The sequence below is a fragment of the Kogia breviceps genome, chromosome 3, assembly GCF_026419965.1.
Source record: "Kogia breviceps isolate mKogBre1 chromosome 3, mKogBre1 haplotype 1, whole genome shotgun sequence".
In the NCBI taxonomy this organism is placed as follows: domain Eukaryota; kingdom Metazoa; phylum Chordata; class Mammalia; order Artiodactyla; family Physeteridae; genus Kogia; species Kogia breviceps.
The window spans coordinates 48,113,932-48,136,589 of NC_081312.1; the positions used below are offsets into that span (position 1 = coordinate 48,113,932).

Genomic DNA, 22,658 nt, shown 5'->3' on the forward strand with positions numbered 1-22,658 from the left:
ACATGTCGCAGCGTGCCTTATCTCTACCCTCTATCATCTGGAGAGATACCACTAACACCTCTCTCCCAGACTTGAGGTTGAAAATGACCACACATTGCCAATTGCCTCCTGGGAGGCAAAATCGCCGCAGCTGAGAATCACTGTCCTAACCCCCGTGTTCATCCAAAAAGGATCTGAGCAAGAAATAAAACGTAGTCTCGCAGTAGAATGAAGGGGTCCCACCTCACAGAGGCAGGATGTGTGACTCAGAAAAGTGGGGATGAGGAGCTTCGAGCCTCCAGTGAGTAGCCGAAGTCCTAATAAGTGAACGAACTGATTACGAAGGGAAGGTGCAACGAGGGGCAAACGAAGAGGGAAGAGGCCGAGACTCTGGTCTCTGAGAACCAAAGATGCACACACTAGTCACCACTTACAGTGCTTAGCTGACTCCGAGGCAAAATTATGTCCAGTTAAACCGAGACGCTGAGGCCGTGGAAGAAGCCTTAGGGAGCGAGGAGCAGGTGCCGCACGGGACCAGGATCCGTTGCCTACACGCCTGCCTGGTGGAGTCCCCGAGACGTCTCCGCCGCCGCCTCACGTGCTGACGTCGGCCGCAGGCCCCGCCCCCGCCCGGCCCCCAGGCTCTCGACCCCGCCTCCGCCCGCAGTTTCTTCCTCAGCCTGCGAGCGGCCCTGCGTAAGCGGGCAGGGGCGGGCTGGAGGTGTCGGTGCTGCCACGTCCTGGCGGCGGCTCGCGGAGCGGCGGCCTTGCGGGAGCCTAGCGCCGGAGGTGGAGGAGGTGGGGCTGCCGCTGAAGCCGGATGTGGATCTAGTGCTGTGTACCCGGGTGGGTGAGAATCCGACGGGCCTGGAGAGGAGCGCCGACTGCAGGTCTCTACGGGTGAGGGGGACCGGGAGTCGGGGAGAGAGAGCGGGGCCCGGCCGGATGCCCTGGGTGCCGACTTGGGCCTGCCCTTCAGATTTATCAAACAGGTGTGACTGCTACCCCCGGGCGAGGCGAGCTAGGCCCGGTCCAGGGCGGAGGGAGGTTCCGTTCGGGGAGCCGGGCATTTATCTTCGCCAGCTTGGTGCGTATGAGGGCGTAGAGGGCAGTTTGCAGCAAGTTGAGCGGACACACGAGTGGAGCAGAGGTTAGGGATGATGGCCAGTGATCCAGCCGTGCAGGAGGTGGCCCCGGCAGGCAGGAACTGGGGTCGAAACTAATTCTTCGTTCGTCAGGCTTTAGCGTGGGGATTGAGACAGTTGTTCACAGTCTCTGCCGCCATCGGTTTTGAAATGGGCACGAACGCCTCTGGCCCTGTTTTCCACCGTTCCTTTCCGAGTAGCACCCCACGGCGGTCAGGAGCCACTTGAGGACATGATTCTGCTCCGAAGATCACCTGCACTGACTAAATCGGGGTTTTCACCGCAGGAAAGACGGACATCCTTTGTCTCTTCCGGGAGCTTCTACCCCTAGAAACACTGAGTACTGTGATTTCTCTTATAGGAGCTGTTTATGTAAATCGAACTCTTAAAATTTCATAAAAAATTTAAGGGCGACTATAGTTTTGTTAGGATGTACACTCGTGAATAAATCCTAGAATGGATCTCAAGAAATCATTTAGGTCAGTTTCATTAGGCAGGCAGGATTCACTGACATTTTTAAGAAGAGGGGAGACACCTCCCTGTCTGGCACGATGATGTAAATATTGGCTTCTATTGAGTATAGTACTGTAGAGCTCAAGACGTGAGAACAACATCGGAGGATTTAGTCCCAATTCACTCATTGGCTGTGTTACCTTGGGGTCAAGTACTGAAAGCTCCACGTGCTCCAGCTTGCTCATGGGTAGACTGGGAATAATGCCTAAATCACAGGGATCAAATAAACTATCAGGAAATTTTAAAATTCTCAACAAGTGTAATTGCATAATTTAATAAATATAGCTAGGCCTATTAAAATCATCACCAAATGAAGTGTTCTTTAGATTCACAATTCAAATTACTATTGAAATAGTTATAAAATGTATGTAGACAAACCCCAAAGTCTCAAACAGCACACGGGCCCCCTTCCTGCTTTATTTAACCATGTACTGAAGTCATACAGTAATGCCCCGAAAGCTCTTGAGATATATAAAGTCCATTTAGATTTGACCTTAGATTGCTTTTTAAAATTTTTATATCAACTTTTGAAATCTTCATTCCCAGTATCTTATTACTTGTTGCTCTCAGTTGCTTGATTCTAGCAGCATCTCCTCCCCATGTGTATTCTAGTGCACTATAGATGCTGAGAAATCTGTTGAAACTGTCCAAAGAATGGTCAGCCGACTGAAAACCCGATGTGATCTTAGTAAAAATGAATTTGGTGTATGGTTTTTTGTGATATCACTTGCAGCAGTTTGGTAATCTTTTTTTCTTCTAGATTTTCTGAAATGTGATCTCCAGATAAGTCTTATACCATTCGTTATTCATTCACTGGGCATTTATTGGGTAAGGTTAGGCATATATGGGCCTTTAAATGCCTGTTAACTTAGTAGTTAAACAGAAAAGGTACTTGAGAAATACTTAAGAAGGGTTAGGGTTTACTTTTTAAAATTAATCTAAAATCTTCAAAATAAGACCCCAGTGAGGGAATTCCCTGGCGGTCCAATGGTTAAGACTCGGCACTTGCACTGCTGTAGGCCCAGGTTCGATCCCTGGTTGGGGAACTAAGATCCCACTAGCAGCGTGGCCAAAAAACCCTAAAAAAAAAAAAAAAAAAAAAAACCCCAAAAAACAAAACAAAATAAGACCCCAATGATAATGGTGAAATTCAGCTTCAAACAACTGTGCGGTTCTGTTTACTGAAATTTTCTATATTGTGGTACCTGGGGGCACTTTGCTCTTTGTTTAAAAATTATTAAGAATTTCGACAGTGGCAGCAGAGAATTAAGTGTGGGTCCCTGGTGTCCTTGAAGCTGGCCCTGCTACCTGGTTGTGAATCCTCACTGTTCCTTATTTGCTCTGTTATCTTGAGCTAGTTACTGTGCCTGCTTTTTCTGGTCTGATACACCTTTCATTGTATTTTCATTTGTATATAAAGTACTCAATAAATATTAGCCAGTATCATTTTTTTATCATTCATGGAATAAGACCATCGATTAAAGAAAAGCATAGGAAAATATTAGTATTTACTGTTTAAAGTTCTTTAAAGGCTTCATAATCCTAATTCTTCTCCTGTGTACCTCTCCCCTCTCTCTCAGAAATTATTAACCCTATTTTGCGACTGTTCTAGGCACATTTCATTGTAAACTCAGGCAACTTTATAGGAAGAAGAAATCTAGTTAATTTTAAATTATCTTAATGTCCATCCACATTTCCTTTTGAGCTTTCTTTAAACTTCATGCTTACAAGTGTATGTTAAATAGCATGAACATCAAAATGTTTAAATGGTATGTTGTCTTGAAGAACTTAAATTTGTAATACTTTCTGACTTCTGCATTTAATGTACACATTTTACTTTATTGATAAATATTTAGTCTGTTTATCTGTATACCTGAAAAACAATGTTGTTATCCATCTTTCAGATTAGAGTACACCCAAAAGCCTCAGGGGTCCAATTATCAGGGACAAATACTAAAGTGCATGCACTAAAATTAATCTACAAAAAAATATGTTTCAAGTGGACCATAAGCTTGTTAAATTTTATGAATGATTGTTTTAATCATCACAATTTCCTTTCCTTACTATTCTTAGATCCAGGCATAGTTTTTACAGCATAACATGATCTGAGTCCTTTTTGAGGGAAAGAAAACAAACCTCTCAGTATTCTATATAGTAACTATTACTTTTAAAGTCCTTTCTTTCCTTTCCAAGAATGCTAACTTTCAGTTTAACATAAACATAATAGATAATCTTTGTGTAGCTCCTGTACCCAGCACAGTGCCTGACTCATGAATTAAAGGTGAACAAAGTTAACAAGAACGTATAAAAATAAATTTTAAATTAGTTGCTAACTGAAGTATCAATGTATCTTATTGAACACTTGCCCTGTGCCAGGCACTGTTAGGTACTTGTATACAGTAATTCATTTCTTCCAACAATTTCATCTCCATTTTACAAATGAGGAAACATTCTCAGTTTAACTTCCTTAGCCATCATCACACAGTTGACGTTGAACACCAGGTCTGACTCCAGAGCTCATGCTCTTTCCATAGACTAGGTTTCAATTTCAGCTTTGCTAATTCTGTGACCTTGGGCAAGTTACTTAACTTGTCTACACCTGCATTTCCTCATCTGTTGAAATGGAGATATAATCATCCCTACCCTGTAGGATTGTTATAGTAAGTGAATTAGTAAAGTGTAAAGTTCTTTGAACAATGCTGGCACATAAGTGCTGAACAAATGTTAACTTCTATTATTACATCACAGTACCTTCCCAAAGCCTCTGCTATACTGCAGCAGAGTATATATATATTATATATATATTACCTATATATAATAGTTACATAGGGTTATACAGTTTAGTCGACCTTTAAGGAAAATTTAAGAATAGTTGCCCTTAAGCATATTGTGACTTATGAAATAGGGAACATCTGGGAGTTGCATTATTGGGGAAATTGTTCTGTTATTAAGTGGACTTTAATTTTTCTGGTATTGCTTTCTTGTTTTATGGTAGTATGTTATAAATATATATCTTTAAATTCTTTATTTCAAAGAATTAGAGGCAGGTATCAAATAGAATACAGTTGACTCTTAACACGGGTTTGAACTGCAAGGATCCACTTATATATGGATTTTTTTCAACAGTAAATATTACAGTACTACACATTCCAAGGTTGGTTAAATCCACGGATATGAAACTACAGATATAGAGGGCCGACTATAAGTTATACATGATTTTTCGACTGCACATTTTTGACTGTGTGGAGGATTGGCACCCAAAACCCATGTTGTTCAAGGGTCAACTGTGGTTTCTTTAGCTGGGCATGGGCTTACAAATCAAAGTTCAGGGTTGCCTTACAATCTCCTAATAATTGTTAGGAAGACTTTCCTCCAGCAGCTCTGTTCCACAGAAGTGTGCCTTTTTTTTTTCCTTTTTTTGGCTGCGTTGGGTCTTCGTTGCTGCGCGTGGGCTTTCTCTAGTTGCGGCGAGCAGGGGCTACTCTTCGTTGTGGTGTGCAGGCTTCTCATTGCAGTGGCTTCTCTTGCTGCGGAGCACAGGCTCTAGGTGCACGGGCTTCAGTAGGTGTGGCTCACGTACTCTAGAGCGCAGGCTCAGTAGTTGTGGCACATGGGCTTAGTTGCTTCGTGGCATGTGGAATCTTCCCGGACCAGGGCTTGAACCTGTGTCCCCAGCATTGGCAGGCAGATTCTTAACCACTGCGCCACCAGGGAAACACTGCCCACCCCCCCATTTTTATGCTTCATATGTTTTTCATTCTTTCTATCATTATATCTTATTTAGTCTGTTTTATTAGACCACACCTAATAAGAACCTGACCATTTCTGGGCTTCCCTGGTGGCGCAGTGGTTGAGAGTCCGCCTGCCGATGCAGGGGACACGGGTTCATGTCCCGGTCCGGGAAGATCCCGCATGCCGCAGAGCGGCTAGGACCGTGAGCCATGGCCACTGAGCCTGCGCGTCCGGAGCCTGTGCTCCACAACGGGAGAGGCTACAACAGTGAGAGGCCCGCGTACTGCAAAAAAAAAAAAACAAAAAAAACACCCCAAGAACCTGACCATTTCTGAATGTTCAAAAGAGAGGAAAATACCATAATTGATCGTTTTTCAATAGCATGAAAAACACTGGCTATTTTTTTTAACATCTTTATTGGAGTATAATTGCTTTACAATGGTTAGTTTCTGCTTTATAACAAAGTGGATCAGTTATACATATACATGTATCTGCATATCTCCTCCCTCTTGCGTCTCCCTCCCTCCCACCCTCCCGATCCCACCCCTCTAGGTGGTCACAAAACACCGAGCTGATCTCCCTGTGCTATGCATCTGCTTCCCACTAGCTATCTATTTTACATTTGGTAGTGTATATATGTCCATATGTCCATGCCACTCTCTCACTTTGTCCCAGCTTACCCTTCCCCCTCCCCGTATCCTCAAGTCCATTCTCTAGTAGGTCTGCGTCTTTATTCCTGTCTTGCCCCTAGGTTCTTCATGACCTTTTTTTGTTTTTTAGATTCCATATATATGTGTTAGCATACAGTATTTGTTTTTCTTTTTCTAACTTAAGTCACTCTGTATGACAGACTCTAGGTCCATCCACCTCACTACAAATAACTCAATTTCGTTTCTTTTTATGGCTGAGTAATATTCCATTGTATATATGTGCCACATCTTCTTTATCCATTCATCTGTTGATGGACACTTAGTTTGCTTCCATGTCCTGCAGTGAACATTGTGGTACATGACTCTTTCTGAATTATGGTTTTCTCAGGGTACATGCCCAGTAGTGGGATTGCTGGGTTGTATGGTAGTTCTCTTTTTAGTTTTTTAAGGAACCTCCATACTGTTCTCCATAGTGGCTGTATCAATTTACATTCCCACCAACAGTGCAAGAGGGTTCCCTTTTCTCCACACCCTCTCCAGCATTTATTGTTTCTAGATTTTTTGATGATGGCCATTCTGACCGATGTGAGATATCTCATTGTAGTTTTGATTTGCATTTCTCTAATGATTAATGGTGTTGAGCATTCTTTCATGTGTTTGTTGGCAATCTGTATATCTTCTTTGGAGAAATGTCTATTTAGGGCTTCTGCCCATTTTTGGATTGGGTTGTTTGTTTTTTTGATATTGAGTTGCATGAGCTTCTTGTAAATTTTGGAGATTAATCCTTTGTCAGTTGCTTCATTTGCAAATATTTTCTCCCATTCTGAGGGTTGTCTTTTCATCATGTTTCTGGTTTCCTTTGCTGTGCAAAAGGTTTTAAGTTTCATTAGGTCCCAATTGTTTATTTTTGTTTTTATTTCCATTTCTCTAGGAGGTGGATCAAAAAGGATCTTGCTGTGATTTATGTCATAGTGTTCTGCCGATGTTTTCCTCTGAGAGTTTGATAGCATCTGGCCTTACATTTAGGTCTTTAATCCATTTTGAGTTTATTTTTGTGTATGGTGTTAGGAAGTGTTCTAATTTCATTCTTTTACATGTAGCTGTCCAGTTTTCCCAGCACCACTTACTGAAGAGGCTGTCTTTTCTGCATTGTATATTCTTGCCTCATTTATCAAAGATAAGGTGACCATATGTGCATGGGTTTATCTCTGGGCTTTCTATCCTGTTCCATTGATCTATATTTCTGTTTTTGTGACACTGGCTATTCTTAAGCTGCTTAGATGCAGCTGAGAAACTTACAGATTTTTTGAAAGACTGCTGTGAAAACAAAATCCGATAGTCTTGGTGTGAATCTATCATAGCTGAGACCAAATATTCCAGTGAATGCAGAGAATATTCTGTTCATGGTTCATAATTTTTAAAAAAGTTACATGCCCAGTAAGTCTTCTTTAGGTAAAACTGATGAGTTACTCCTTAGCCCAATAATAAAATTCAATAATGTTAAAAAAAAAAAAAAAAAAAAAAAAAGAGCGAGCTCCTGAAGTCAGCTATTCACAGTGCTACACTAGTAGCACTGACCCAGAGGAAAAATGCTTTAAAAGTCCTATTAGAAAATGGAGTTTTCAAGTGTAAAACTTCTAAATTTAGTCACTTGTTTACTGTCTGATAGAATCTGTGAGTTCTTTAGCTGTGGCATTTGACGTTAGAGTCAGGATAGGCTAAAATAAAATACCTTGCATACCTGTTAAAGAGTTTTTCTAATTGCATTAATTTTTATTAAGAAATTGACATTCTTGACAATCAACAACTTTCTATTAAACAAAATGCCTTAACATTTAAAATTTTATTTTAGACCTTACTGCAAAGATGAAACCTGATGAAACACCTATGTTTGACCCAAGTCTACTCAAAGAAGTGGATTGGAGTCAGAATACAGCTACATTTTCTCCAGCCATTTCCCCAACACATCCTGGAGAAGGTTTGGTTTTGAGGCCTCTTTGTACTGCTGACTTAAATAGAGGTATGGACTCAGTTTACAAATTCTGGTTAGACTTATAGTTAGCATTCTGTGTTCTCCACAAACATGATGATGATGCCTATAATTTTTAAAAATACTATTGGACTTTTATATTATTTTTTTGTGCTTAAATTTTAAAGTGACTGAGAACTCAATTCCAATGTATATAGACCAGATGTTACTGTATTACAGTAGTGTATTACAGTATTTCAAATGACTTAAGTACAACAGTGTTCCTTCCTAATTAAGCAGCCCAAAAGGGGAAATTATCTTGTATAATGACACATAAGGAAGAATCTTCTCTAAGAAGCTGGATGGGGAATGAGGATAAAGATAATTTGCCTTGGATAAGTTGCAAAAGGTTTTGTCTACACGTATTCCTTTTTTTAACATCTAAATTCTCCAAAATGATTTCTGTAAATTTCAGTAATCAAAAATCAACTTTTTACAGTTTTCTTCTTGGTAGGAAATCTTAAGAAACTATTATATTTTGGTTAGATTAATTATTGGGTGTATAGAAGTTAAGATTCTTAACATTCTATGCTATTCACATTAATTTAACGTAACATTAATGAAATTAATCAGGAATCTTTAAAAACTGTAGTCTCAACAATGTTATTTATATTTTATTTTACAAATAGTATCATATTTGGTCATAATGAGAATCTTGCATTTTTAAGTAAAACCAAAGCACATAGTTGGGAAAATTCGGCATCCCTTGCGCGTTGAATGTAATGCAAATTACACTGAAAACTGTACTTGCTGGTTCTGTAAATATTGAGTATTAAGGTCAGCACTATTCCAAAAATGTTATGCAGGCAAAAACATTGGTAAAACATATTACTATTTGTTTTACCTAGTGATAATAGAAAGAATAATGGGTTTCAGTTTAATCTTTTAAAATAGTTCATTACATAAAATTTTGAAAAAATAATTGCCCACCAGCTTGACACATTACTTCTTTTGATATGTATTTCATTTGCTGTTCTCGTGACTTGAAATCTGTTTTTCAAAACTAGGTTTTTTTAAGGTACTAGGTCAGCTGACAGAGACTGGAGTTGTCAACCCGGAACAATTTATGAGTAAGTCCTACAGTCTCTTTTTCCTGAAGGAAAAGAAATAAAGGGAAACAAGATTTTATTTTTGTTTAGAGCTCTGTTCAGCGTCTGCTTGTGGTTTTGTTCAAATAGCTAGAAATTATTCAAATAACAAATTAGCTATTTTCTTATTTAAATGTTTAATGTGGCTGAACTGTTTTAGAATCCAAATGTAGCAATTACCATGTTTTACAAAATACCTGGCTACTTTTAGATAATTACTGTAGCATAGAACTTGTGTGGCAGCCTTAGAGATTGTTTTTTATTGTAGTGTTTACCTTTCATGTGGTTAGGTCATTTCACAGAAATTTCATCAATCAAAAATGTAAGAAAATACGTTCTGAATTTATTTTTTGGTTCATTTATATTGAATTTTAAGGTTGGCAGTTTATCTTTTAGTTCATCCCTCCCCCTTTTTAATACATATGAGAGGATGGAAGTTAAAAGAGAGGTCAAATGACTTACCCAAGATCACAGGTAGTTATTGGTAAGAAAAGAACTACAACCTTTCTGACTCCATCCAATGCTCTTACAGTGTCTTCCTATTTTCTTCATTTCCTTCAATAGGTAATTTTATTTTGTACTCTATATGATCTTCCTGAGATGAAGATTATTATTTCCTGATTTTCATTGTTTCTTTTCCTTCATTGAATTTATTTCTTCCCACTCCAGACCCATTACTAGAACAAGATTGTGGAAATAAACAGTATGTTGAGACTGTTAGGCTCAGTTTTTATTCCTGAATTCTTCTTTGCAGGCATATCAGATTAGATGAGAAATCATGTTATCTCATCAATATAAGTACTAAAAGTCAGTTTGCGGGGAAGATATTTATTCCACTTTTGCTCCTGTTTGCTATGTGGCTTTGGGAAAATCTGGGAAATGAAGACTTATTTTTTTATCTACTTCACAAGGTGCTTTCAAAGCAAACAAAAATGATGATTCTATTTCTAAAACAGATCATGTAATCATGGAACACTTGAGAGCACAAAGGGAAAACTGAAAACTACTTTGTCAAGTTACTTTAAAATCAAAAGACTAAAAATTAAAGAATGGAGACACATAAACATTCTCTTGTTAAAATTTGCAAAGAGTTTTGTTCTGTGTGAATATCTGTTAAGTGAAAAGGTTAAAGGAATCAATTTAAAGTTAACTAGTAATGAAGATATGAAAGTTTTCATTCACTAGTCGCAGAAATGGCAACATGTACAATTTATTTGAATTTTAAGTGCTGTTTATCTAAAATAGCTATATTAGTCTTACTTTATTTTGCTAGAAGATTTTTTAAATGTATGGACTATGTTCCAGTTGATACTGATTACTGATATTTCAACTACTTGGTCATTTTAAATAATTGATATTTTCTTTAAAATTACTGTGATAGGGCTTCCCTGGTGGCTCAGTGGTTGAGAATCCGCCTGCCAATGCAGGAGACACGGGTTCGTGCCCTGGTCCGGGAAGATCCCACATGCCGCGGAGCAACTAAGCCTGTGAGCCATGGCCGCTAGGCCTGCGCGTCCAGAGCCTGTGCTCCGCAACGGGAGAGGCCACAACAGTGAGAGGCCCGCATACCGCAAAAAAAAAAATAATAATAATAAAAATAAAATAAAATTACTGTGATAAAATAGCTATAAATATTCAATAATATTTATTGAAGTAAGCTAATTCTAGTATTTTTCTGGCACCTAATAAAGTTTAATGTCTACCACATAACACTATTTTCCAATTTCCACAGAATCTTTTGAGCACATGAAGAAATCTGGGGATTATTATGTTACAGTTGTGGAAGATGTAACTTTAGGACAGATAGTTGCTACAGCAACTCTGATAATAGAACATAAATTCATCCATTCCTGTGCTAAGGTATGTGTTCATATTAATGCTTATGAGTAAAATGGATATGTGTTTTCTAGCAAAATCGACTTTGAGTTTCCATTAGACAAGTCTGTTTTCCCACTGCTTTTTATTGTAAAATGAGAGAGCTAAATATTGGCTAGAATAAAAGTTTTGCTTCTTAGAAATCACTTAGTAACAGTCAATCTACCATTGTCTTCTAAGAGTTATGAGGAAGAAAATGTTGATATGAATTGTTTGCTAAAAATTGTTCTGTAAGGTGTTAGAACTGGAATAGACATAGAGAAATCAAGTCAGTATCGTGGAATTTGGCAGTAATGTTTGGAATCTCTAATGCTAATTTTTATTCAAAAACAATACTTTGAATATACTACATTAACAGAAATTGCCATCAGTTTCCCAGTGGTAAAGGGTTCAGAATAATATATTCTCTTCTAATTGTGACATTTCTAATGCCTGTAGATTTCCTTCACTCCTCATGACTCACATGAAATAGTAAAGAAAACAAAACCTAGGTAATCCAATGAGAATATGATAGAAAACACTTGGAATTATTCTCTGAAGTATGAATTTTGGTGTGGTTTCTGTACTAGAAATTAATAAACTGTATTTGGATGTCTGAAATAAATTGCAATTAAGCAAGGAGTAGGATGATGGATGTAGTACATTCATGACAAGATTACATTTTGGTGATGTGGATTCTGAGACTTGCTTTAAAATAATGAGGTGGGAAGGTTTAAGATACAGACAAAGCAAAATTAGGCCATAAATTGATTGTATTATTATCTCCTCTATAATAGTAAGTTAAAAAAATTTTGCATTTTGCAAAGTTCAGGTTTACAAAACATTTATTTATCAATTAATTCTTACCATCACTTGTTGATTTAACTAAAACAAAACTACATGCTTAGTCCTTTAAACATTGTAAATATTTTCAGAGAGGAAGAGTAGAAGATGTTGTTGTTAGTGATGAATGCAGAGGAAAGCAGCTTGGCAAATTGTAAGTAGGCAGAAACAAGGTAACCCTGGATAAATTAGATACTCTTTGTGTTTCAGTTTACAGTTTCTTGCAAGATACATTTTTAAAAATGTTTTCCTGTTTGAAGTTTTTTAAGCATCATTAATTATGAACTCATTCTCACTCCATAGCTTAGACTGAATTTAATGAAGAAATAAGGTATTTTAATATAATTTTTACCATAAAGTTTGGAAATTGGAAGTGTACTGTTAAAATAGCAACACCTTAGTTATTAACTTTTAATAGTAGCACTCTTATAGTAGCAGGAAACAAATTTTTGGTGAGCCAAGTAATTTGTCCGTTTGTCTGTCATATTTAAAAACAAAGGAAATGTTCTCAGTTACGGAAGTTTTAGAACCATTTACTGAAACAGCCTTCACAGTGTAATCCTCTATACATTTATCTAAATCTTTTAAAGTAAGTTTCATAGGTTTATTGCCTATTTATAAAATAGAACTTGCTTTTTAATATTATCCCTTCTGAGTTTTAAGGAATTCACTCAGTAAATATTAAGCACCTGCTATATGCCAGATATTATTCAAGGTATTTGGTGTATACATCAGTGAACGAAAGAGACCAATTTCTAGTATTTCTAGCCCATGTAACTTAGTCATACCTTTTGTAATTGTGTAACTTCAATCAAGAGGTTCTGTCATCAGAATAAGATTTTTCAATCTATACAACATGAGAAAACCCTTCAGGTAAACTTTTGTAGATCTTTCCTAGTTTTTATAAAGATGTATACATTTTTGCTTTGTTTACACTTCATATTAATTAGACCAATCCAGAGTTAACCTAATACATTCTTTCACAACTATTTAAGTAACTTTAAAAATGATAAAGAACAAAGCAATTATTTACCCATTTTATGTTGGCTATTCCTAAATAGTTTGAATAGATCTAGAGAAAAAGATTAATTTTGGCCATATTTTTTAAAAGGTTTCTAGTCTTTGGTGTTAATATTAATTTTAAAACCTATTTTTAAAGAGGGTTTAGGGTGAGTTCAGGGTTTAGGGTAATATTCTATTTATTAATGGGCTGGAGATTACTAAAGTATATTTGAAACAAAATCAAATGCTTTGGGTGATTTAAATGTTTAACCACTTACAATTTGAATATTTAAATGAATATAGTGGGAAAGGCCATGATCTAATAAACCTATTTGTAATACAGACTTGAAGTTTTATGTGATATTCACTCACATTGTTACTAAAATCTATTTTTATTAACAAATGCTCTATGCCTTGCCTACCTTTTTTTTCTTTAATTTCAGATTATTATCAACCCTTACTTTGCTAAGCAAGAAACTGAACTGTTATAAGATTACTCTTGAATGTCTACCACAAAACGCTGGTTTCTATAAAAAGTTTGGATATACAGTATCTGAAGAAAACTACATGTGTCAGAGGTTTCTAAAGTAAAACCTTTTAAGAAAGACATCTGTCAAAGGAGCTGATCCAACAAGGCTACACTCTCTTCCTAGAGTTAAAATATTTTGTTGCTGCAACCCAGTGACCTCCGTAAATACTGGATTGAAAAAAACACTGTAATACAAGTATAATGACATTTAGAAGATTACTTTGGGCTGGTGAGACATGCTGAGTTTAGATTACAGATGAAATTATTAAGGGGATGATTTTTAACCAAAGGAGTATATTTTTAACTTGAATCTTTTCTTGCATTGTATTTTTCTAAAGTTTGGCTTTATTTCTTAGTAGTCAGTATAGGTAGTAAGAAGTTATATGTCTGCTGTCTGTACTGCTCATTAAAAAATAAAGCATACAGTGAATAAGGCTGTTTCTTATCACATTCATAAAATTAATACTTTTTTTCAAAGAAATATATCTAAATACCACTTAGGGGTGTATCATTTCACATATATTACATGAAATTGGATGTTAGATATATTATAACTAAATGTAGTTCAGTCCAACATTTGCTGATCCTAATACTATACTGGCAAACAACCTGGTGAGCCTTTAAAATAAAGAGAAATGAAAATTAACTTCTTATAAAATGTGACAATTTAAATGTACATCTAAAAGTTGATATAATTCTAATATAGCTGAAGTACCACCTGTCTTATATGTGAAATATAATAATTATTCATTTGTTTAAAATATCTGAGAAATATAAGGTACTTTTTAACAGTGAATTAGTAAATCCTGGCATATTATGTATTTCTAAGCTGATTTCTAATTTTTCCAGGAGTGTCCAAGCCTCTCTTCTAACATTTTTATGAAAATGGATTACAAAATTGAGTGGAGTATTTTAAAATGTATCATACTGCATTTATTACATTCTTAAAATGTTGATGGAAGCTTTTCTATTTAATGTGATTATAATGGTACTATTATTCTGGTCACTATTCCTATTTTGATTTTATTTTAATTTTTTTAAGTTGAAATAAGAATTAGATACTTCACTACTGGTTCGAATCTTTTACGTTTCATGTTACATTAAACCTGTTCATATGAATAGTCTTTTGTTAGAATCTGAATGTTTTCTGTGCTTTTCTTGAGTTATCTATTGAATTATTAGGTCAAGTCATGGTTCATAAAATCTAAGTTTTGTGTACTCTTGTAAAAGGAGCTTAGAAAGTAAAGACCACCTGTTTCTCGTCCCTTTGATTCACACCCACCTCAACTAGATTTCAGATTTCCCTCCATGCAGTAAAGCTAAAGTTGGCTTTCTAAAACAATAGAAATGCTTCACCAACAGAGGTGTACTACTCACCAACAGAGGTGTACTACTCACCAACAGAGGTGTACTACTCACCTGCTGATGACACAGGCAGATGAATTGATTTGTCCCTAGTGAAAACAACAAAGCTAAGTTTTGCTTTTTTAGGAGTCCTATAACCTTGGTAACAGCAGCTTTACTAGGTACAGTCTGGTAATTTAAAACCTCTGTTAACAAATAAACCTAATAGGGACTTCCCTGGTGGTCCAGTGGTTAAGACTCTGTGCTCCCACTGCAGGGGGCATGGGTTCGATCCCTGGTTGGGGAAGTAAGATCCCGCATGCTCTGCTGCGTGGCCAGGAAAAAAACACCACCAAAAAAAAAACCCCTAATAAAAGGCAAAATTAAATGCTTCATTTCTTACCACTGAACAATTTGAAGTAAAACTATAAGGTGGCTATTTCAATAAATCCCTTTAAATAGTGTTCTTAAGGTCTTATCTTAAATCCCCCCTATAGGAAATAGAGTTGTAGGTAAGGTGTAATACATAAAAATTGTGTCATTGAGGAAGCTGAAGATCTGTATTTAGCTTTAGTTAACCAGAGAAATTTGATTTTTCTAAGCCATTTTGTGGGTAAAATTGAGTATGAAAAAAACTGCATCGAACATTTCAATATATACATTTTTGAGCATTGTTTACTTTTGAAAAGATATAACAAAGTGGCAACTGTGATTTTTATTTTGCTCCATGTCTTTTATATATTTGTATTTCACTGACTCTCAAGCACTTTTTTTCTCTTTTTTTTCTTTTTTCTTTTTTACATGTAACATTTGGAAATCTGGATGCATTTTATGATCAGTGGCTTGTCTTAGTTTATTCAGCAATATTTTTTGCCTTTTAGTAGGATCAAAAAGATGGTGTAATGATGCTAATGATGATGTCTTAGATTTGATGAAGAATATTATGTAGGTAGGCCTAACAAGGGGAAAACTAAAAGCAAAAAGTATTTTTTTAATGAGCTGGAAGCTGTTCTATGGATGGCCTTACCCATTCCTTCAGTCACAAATTTCCTCACTTTCAACTCCAAACTTGTTCAACTAATTGTTTAAAATATACTTGAGCTGAAACTTGGGCCTTCCCTGTACTGACCATAATTTTTATGTGTGACCACAGTGTTTTAGAAAATACTCTTAAGTGCTTCTCAATATCCAATGTTCATTCAGCCTTCTTAATCTGTGTGGGACTAAAACTGGGTTACTTTTACCTAGAAGACGACAATCTAAGTAAAGAGGTTCTGAGGCATAAGCAGTATAAATGAGCTTTTCAATCTTTTTGAGGTATAATGGCACACCAGTTTTAATACAACCACCAATCTTCACAAAATAATTTTAATACTTTGTGCCTGAGCTAGCAGCATCTTGCACTGTGACATTCCTATACATACATAAGCATTTGATCCAAGTACAGATGTTAAAAGCAGAGTAACTTAAGCAATTGTCTATACAAAGGTAAATAGACACTGTAGGTTATTTTTCTTTTTGAATCATTTTTGCTGCATAGTAAATTGCAATTACATGTCAGTATAATGTTACTGATCTACAAAATACACTTTGAACTGTGAGGTATGGCAACTCTCTATGAGAGAGCTAGCATGTAAACCTGAATATTTTGAGTGATTTTTTTTTTTTTTTTAGCTGCCATGGATGGATAAGACAAAAAAAAAATCCAGCATTCAAAGACCCTAGAAACTTATTTTTCTAATCAATAAAAAAAATAAAATCTTTTAGTAATTTTCAGCTATTTCCTATCATTTACTTATTGGAGCACTGACAAATGGACAAAATAAATATTGAAGTGAAGCTGTTTGTTATGGAATTATGGATTAAACAGTTATCTGAAAAAAAAAAGTCTGCCAGGTAACTGCTCATTTACTTTACATCAAGTTGAGATTTTGATATATATCTCTATATATGCATCCCAACTTTATAATTCAAGATTGCAGTTAAATACTTCTAATTCATTTAAATTACCATGGTAACAAGACAATTATAAACCTTATATTTTCTTTAAAAGGCCATGCTTAACATTTTCTGACATTACTTCTAAACTCAGATGAAGCACAAAATCCTCCCAAAACAAATAATAGTCTGCTCTGAAAGTTAGGTGGTTGAGAGTTGGTAGCAAAGGGTATCATGGTTTAATACTTCCACCACAGAGTAAATACAAATAAACAAAGGTCACTGCTGTTTAAACATCTGATAAGAAATTAACAGGAACCAATGGACTGAAATTACAAGGTAAGAACACTGCCATTCCAGTTTGAATATTTTCAGTATTCAAGTTTCATACTTTCAAAATGGACAATAAAGCAATTCTCCTGTTTTGATGCAATATCATTTTAAATTCTGTGCCCAGGTTAATATTTAATGTTTAAAATTGGGTGCTGGGTCACTCATATATTATTCAAATATTCTAGAAAATAAATCATGATTGGTTAAATGTACTGTAGTTAGCTGTCACAAAACATCAGTGGAAACAGAGGAATTATAGAAATGGAACCAAACAGAAGCATAGGAAGAGCTACCAGAAGAACTAGTTGAACACTGGGTGGAACAATGAACCCAAGATAAAACAAACTTGCAGTATTCTTATAGAAAGAATAAACTTTTTGTCCATATTAACTTGTACTCAAGAAGATGACAGTCCCTTTTTCTAGTGTTTGTGAGAGTCTTTAATATGCAGTGCTGGGCAGGCACTTTAGTGCCAACATAAAAATTACAGTGGTTAGAAAAAGTGGAAAATTACCAACTGTAAATTAATAACCAAACCTGTACTCTTGGCCAGACTACTAGAGAGGATATGTGTATTTAAGAAATTTAGAAAATCTTAACTGCCTCATTTTTAAAACCTAAATGGACTATTATGAAGATTCTTTTAAGCCGTTTTTGTGGAATGAAGCATTCACAGATTATTAGTTTGCAAACAAGATCTTTGCTGAACTAACCAATAGTGATCTATATACAGGAAAGTTGTATTATCTGGCACTTCACCAGCTGGAATTTCTGAACACTCAATGCAAATCTTGACTATACTAGACCACCACACCCAATGACCTAATCACACAACAGAATACGAGACTACAGTGGGATTGACAATATGCTGTTATTTTAGGGTGGTAAAATAGGGAAGGGAAGGGAAACCAGAAGAGGAATACCACCTGGGGCAGCAGAATTAACGCTTAATTAACAAAGCAGTTTTGATTCACTGCCACTCTCCTGCTATGCTGGATAAAAAAGCTTTTACTGTATTATTACACCTTAGGGAGGAAAGCGAAGTAGGTAACTTGCTACCTTACAAGTCCCATCAGTAAAGCACCTCAAGAGAGGACTGAGAAAAGTGAGATACAAAGGAGTTTTGTTTGTGCTACCCTAAATCACCAACTATAAAAAGTTAAAAACACTCCTCTCCTCCCCAACATCATACTTAAAATAGCAAAAATGTTTTTCTTAGAACAATTTTTATATGTATAAATAAAAACATGGAGAACCTAGGATCCATAAAGTGACTTTGCTAATGCAAATTATGGGGGAAATTTGGATTAACGCAATGCCAAGAACTGATTACAACACTAATTTATAATACACTGAAGTCTCCCACAATCACTTTTCCCCAATAAATGCATCCTCAAAGAAAAGCATTTCTCTGAGCCAGAACAATCTCACAGAATCATTAAGACAACATAAAAATGGAGTAAATGCTCCATATTCCAAATAATTTACTAAGGTTTCTTCAAGCCTTAAGACTTTCAGTCTGAACTAATTTATGGTTTAAAAAAAATTACAGAAAACTGTTCAAAACTTTTCACTGTTCTACATACTAATTTAGAGGACATGAGGATTTATTTTTTATATTTTCTAATGAGGCAAGGCACTTTTCTTTTTTGGGCTTTGTTTAGGAAAAAATAGTGCTACACTGGTTTATTATATTCTATTTAGAGCCATTTTGGACAAAGAAAAAACAAGCTACACAACTCAAAAGAACAAACACAACATTTGGCTTTTAAGAATGCTAAAGGAAAGTCACTTGAGTTTAAAACTCTCCTTGTTTTTGAGCATCTGGTATTATAAAGCAAAACATTTTCCTTTGTTAAACTTTTTTTTTCTATAGGATAAAATTAGGAACGTAGTAGGAAAAGAAGCAATACTTGGATCATGTTAAAGTAAGGACAGTTGGCTAATGTCATGATTTAAAGATTATTAAGATGGGATCAAGAAGTTTAAAAAAAAAAGACAATTAAGCTACTGAATTATATTAAAAAAGAAATGTGGCAGATTCCTGCATTTGTTAATGTTTCTGTAAGAGGCTCCATCATAAAATTGAACTGTAAAATTATTTTTAAAATGTAATACGTAGAACACAAAATGAATTTTTAGCAAACTTTAGGAAATTCTTTTGTTATAAATTACCCAGATTTTATAAACAAGTCCCCCCTAACTTGCATGTTGTTTAAAGTAACAATTTTGTATCATACAAATAAATTTCAAGTATGAAAAGTGCATTATTGCAATAATACCTCTTTGCAAGTCCAAAATTCTTGGTTTATAATAAAACTGTAAAGAATTAAAAAAAAAAAAAAAAAGGAATAAAACCATCAGTGCCATCTATTGCAGAAGTCCGACATCTTAAAATGTTGCTCAACAAGTTGCAGAGAAACACGTCTGGAAGCAACATATAATTGAAAAGAAACTACTTGTGTTTTTACCATTTTACATTATTACTGTCTGTAGTATTTTCTCCTTCCCAAATAGAAATTCACATCCTCTATACTGTTGCTCTTGAATCAGCCATTCTGCGCAGTCGCCACTTGCATGTTTCCAAAATCATCTTCTTCTTCATGTGTTCTCTTCAAACTGCCTAAAAGTTATTGCATGAACATAACGTATAATGGGAACTTAAAAAAATTTATTCATTAGAATGTTACAACTAGCAAAAGCTTCATTTTTCATGAAGTGTCACCATATATATGACTATGAAAGTTCTATGACTGAATTTTTAGTAAACTGTTGGAAATTCTTTTGTTATAAACTAACCAAAGAACTTTATATCTTCATGACATTTTCCCTCTTAAGAATTAAGGTATTTTATATAATGAACATTAATTTTTAAAATAGTCTGAAAATAGAATTTTTAAAGGTATAACAGTTCATAATTGGTTACTGTTTGTTTTTTAGGCTCCATAAACATGTGACTTAGGACACTGTACAGTTTTATTTTGTAGATGTAATTATCCTTTTGCTTCCACAGATGCTGCCAAAAATATTTTTTTCCACTGAAACTATGATTTTATTACCAACAAGTCTAGAGTTGGGAGAAAGGAAGCATGTAGCAGATAAGAGGTTTTCTTTTATCTACTCTCCACATCAGAGTCTGCTAGTACAGAAATTTCCCACACAGACTCAGAGCTATCCCCATATGCCCAACAGTTATAATCAAGAAATCTGAGTCGCAATGGAGGAAAACTTTAGGGAACAACTGAACTGGTAGAGGGTTTGCTGTGTTATCTGCCTAACAATCGCATGACCTTAAACTTATGCCCTAAAGGTTGTGCTAAATCATGGTAATAATGTTAATACAGAGGGTGGATTCCAACAGAAAACTAATGTTTCACTGTAAGATTAAAATTAAGGATAGAAATACAGTATTGATGGAATAGAGAAGAAAATATGCTAGCCATAAGTCTAAATACAGTGGTTGTAACAGTTTCAGATGCAGTGTTGCACCTGCATTCTACGAAGGGAGGTAAGAGACATAGGTAACTAATACAAGGCAGAAAGCAAGGAGGTACAGACAAAGCTCTATGGCAGTTTTGAATAACTGGAGATTAGAGGAAGAGTAAGTTAATCATCATGTTTTCTTGAGGCGGTGACATCTGAACCAAGTTTTTATGGACAGAGAGACTGAAGGTGATGCTTTCTAGGTGGAGAATAGAAGACACGCACAGGGTCCATTAGTAGTCCCATTTTCTGGAGTGCATATATAGAGGTACAGTGAGAGATACAAATAAAGATCAAAAGGGCCTTTAATTACTACCTATAATGTGTTTTCTTCAGTAGAAATTATGCCAATGGGGACTTCCCTGGTGGTCCAGTGGTTAAGACTCCGCACTCCCAATGCAGGGGGCCCGGGTTCAATCCCTAGTCAGGGAACTAGATCCCACATGCATGCCGTAACTAAGAGTTTGCACGCCACAGCTAAGGAGCCCACGATCTGCAACTAAGGAGCCCACCTGCTGCAACTACAACCTGGCGCAACCAAATAAATATTTTTAAAAAAATTATGTCAATGAAGACTTTTATACGGGAAGAATATTAGAACTATCTTTCATGAAAATAAGTCTAGCCACAATGTACAGAACAGACTAAATAACAAGAGTTGGAATAGGAGGCCAATATGGACCTGAACTTGACCAAAATTAAGGGTACTATAAAAGAGGGAATTCTAGGTACTGAGGAAACAGACCATCCCATTTTGGAAAATGATTAGATAGAAGTTGCAAAGAGTCAATGACAACTGGGAAGTTGAGCCTGAAGGATGGGTATATAGTATTATCACTAAGGAAGTGCAATATAGTGCTGGACTTGTGGAGCAGATCACCAGTGTTAAATTTCCAGGTCCAACACTAACCAGGTATGTAACCTGTTTCTCCTAACTTCCAAGGTTGTAAGTTCAAATAAGACTGAAAGGAACTCTGGGAGAGAAAAACCATAAACTAAAAAAATTTCCATGAATGCTCTAATAAAAAGAAAGGAGACAAAAAAGGGTAGCAAGGTCTTGGAGAGGATGGCAAAAGTTAGGATTTTGAGAGCATGCCTCTGGATCATTAACTTTTAAAATGGGGGAGGGGACACTGCAATAGGGAAAGGAGAAAGGATTCAAATAATTATGGCAAGAGAAAAACTGAGGTAGCTTACATTTAGTCACCCTGCTTTTACTTACTAACCACCTTTCATTTTTAATAAGATCACCTAAGTGTATTTAGGGCCTCATCTCCAGACCCCTCTTATTATTTTAATCTTTGCAACACAGTTATACGACTTAAAGATTTAAAACTCAACAAAGTAGAAATCTGATCTTCCAACCAACACGTTCTAATTAACTAGTGGTGTATACACAGAAGCTCAATATAATACATATTTAATTATAAAGTTAAATTTTGAAATTATCTTATTTTAATTCAATAGTCCATCCCAAAATTTTCTAAACAATTTAAATTGTTCAGTGTAACTTGTTAATGAGCAAAAGATACTTCTTCTCTTCTATTCTTCACTACCATCATCTTTCTTCCCAAATTTCTCCAAAATGAAAAAATCCTTACCTGTGGTGCCAGAATGAACAGATAACGACCTTTCTATCTGAAGTGGCGACATCATCTGTATTGTTAATTTCGCTAGGTAGATGGCTTCATATTCCTAGAAAAGATTTTAATGAACTTGAATACACATTTAAATTCTTGGATACCCAAAACAAAACAAAATTTAAAAAGTGGTTAATACATACATTATTGGTATTCTTAGTTTATACTGAAAACTCTGGTGCCATACTGCTGTAAGAGAAAGGCTTAAAATTCCTATCTTATAGGGCTTCCCTGGTGGCGCAGTGGTTGAGAATCCGCCTGCCGATGCAGGGGTCACGAGTTCGTGCCCTGGTCCGGGAAGATCCCACATGCCGCGGAGCAACTAAGCCCGTGAGCCATGGCCGCTGGGCCTGCGCGTCCGGAGCCTGTGCTCCGCAACGGGAGAGGCCACAGCAGTGAGAGGCCCGCATACCACAAAAAAAAAAAAAAAAAAAAAAAAAAAAAAAAAAATTCCTATCTTATAACTTCACATTTATTGATAAGACTATAAATCAAGTCAAGCAAATAGCTTGCACTAAGGCACTGTACACTGAACTGCCAGTCAGTATGTATTCTC

At 36.0% G+C, this 22,658-nt stretch overlaps 2 protein-coding genes across 7 annotated transcripts in view; one reads left to right on the forward strand and one right to left on the reverse strand.

The window, feature by feature from the left end:
- The first annotated feature begins 601 nt into the window (after positions 1–601).
- Positions 602–16,451, forward strand: GNPNAT1 (glucosamine-phosphate N-acetyltransferase 1). Of its 3 annotated transcripts, none has more exons than XM_059057187.2 (6): positions 602–869; positions 7,872–8,039; positions 9,056–9,118; positions 10,869–10,996; positions 11,926–11,987; positions 13,279–16,451. In XM_059057187.2, exons 2-6 carry the CDS (start codon positions 7,886–7,888, stop codon positions 13,424–13,426), a joined length of 555 nt encoding a protein of 184 aa, XP_058913170.1. In that variant the 5' UTR covers positions 602–869; positions 7,872–7,885; the 3' UTR covers positions 13,427–16,451. The 3 variants fall into 3 exon arrangements, with proteins under 3 accessions (XP_058913170.1, XP_058913172.1, XP_058913173.1); XM_059057189.2 differs by having other exon boundaries at positions 612–879; positions 13,279–15,819; XM_059057190.2 differs by having other exon boundaries at positions 657–971; positions 13,279–15,062.
- STYX (serine/threonine/tyrosine interacting protein) overlaps positions 16,018–22,658 on the reverse strand; it is a 39,213-nt gene continuing 32,572 nt past the window's right edge. For all 4 annotated transcript variants that reach the window (XM_059057185.2, XM_059057186.2, XM_067028465.1 and 1 more), the window contains 2 exons: positions 22,064–22,157; positions 16,018–19,602 (listed from right to left, as the gene is read on the reverse strand). In XM_059057185.2, coding sequence (XP_058913168.1) covers positions 19,529–19,602; positions 22,064–22,157 — 168 coding nt within the window. In that variant the 3' untranslated portion in view covers positions 16,018–19,528. The remainder of the gene's footprint in view (positions 19,603–22,063; positions 22,158–22,658) is intronic.

Coding starts and splice junctions, on each gene's coding strand:
- GNPNAT1 (XM_059057187.2), top strand. CDS start 7,886: ATGAAACCTGATGAAACACCTATGTTTGACCCAAGTCTACTCAAAGAA. Junction 8,040..9,055: donor TACTGCTGACTTAAATAGAG/GTATGGACTCAG, acceptor TTTCAAAACTAG/GTTTTTTTAAGGTACTAGGT. Junction 11,988..13,278: donor GGAAAGCAGCTTGGCAAATT/GTAAGTAGGCAG, acceptor CTTTAATTTCAG/ATTATTATCAACCCTTACTT.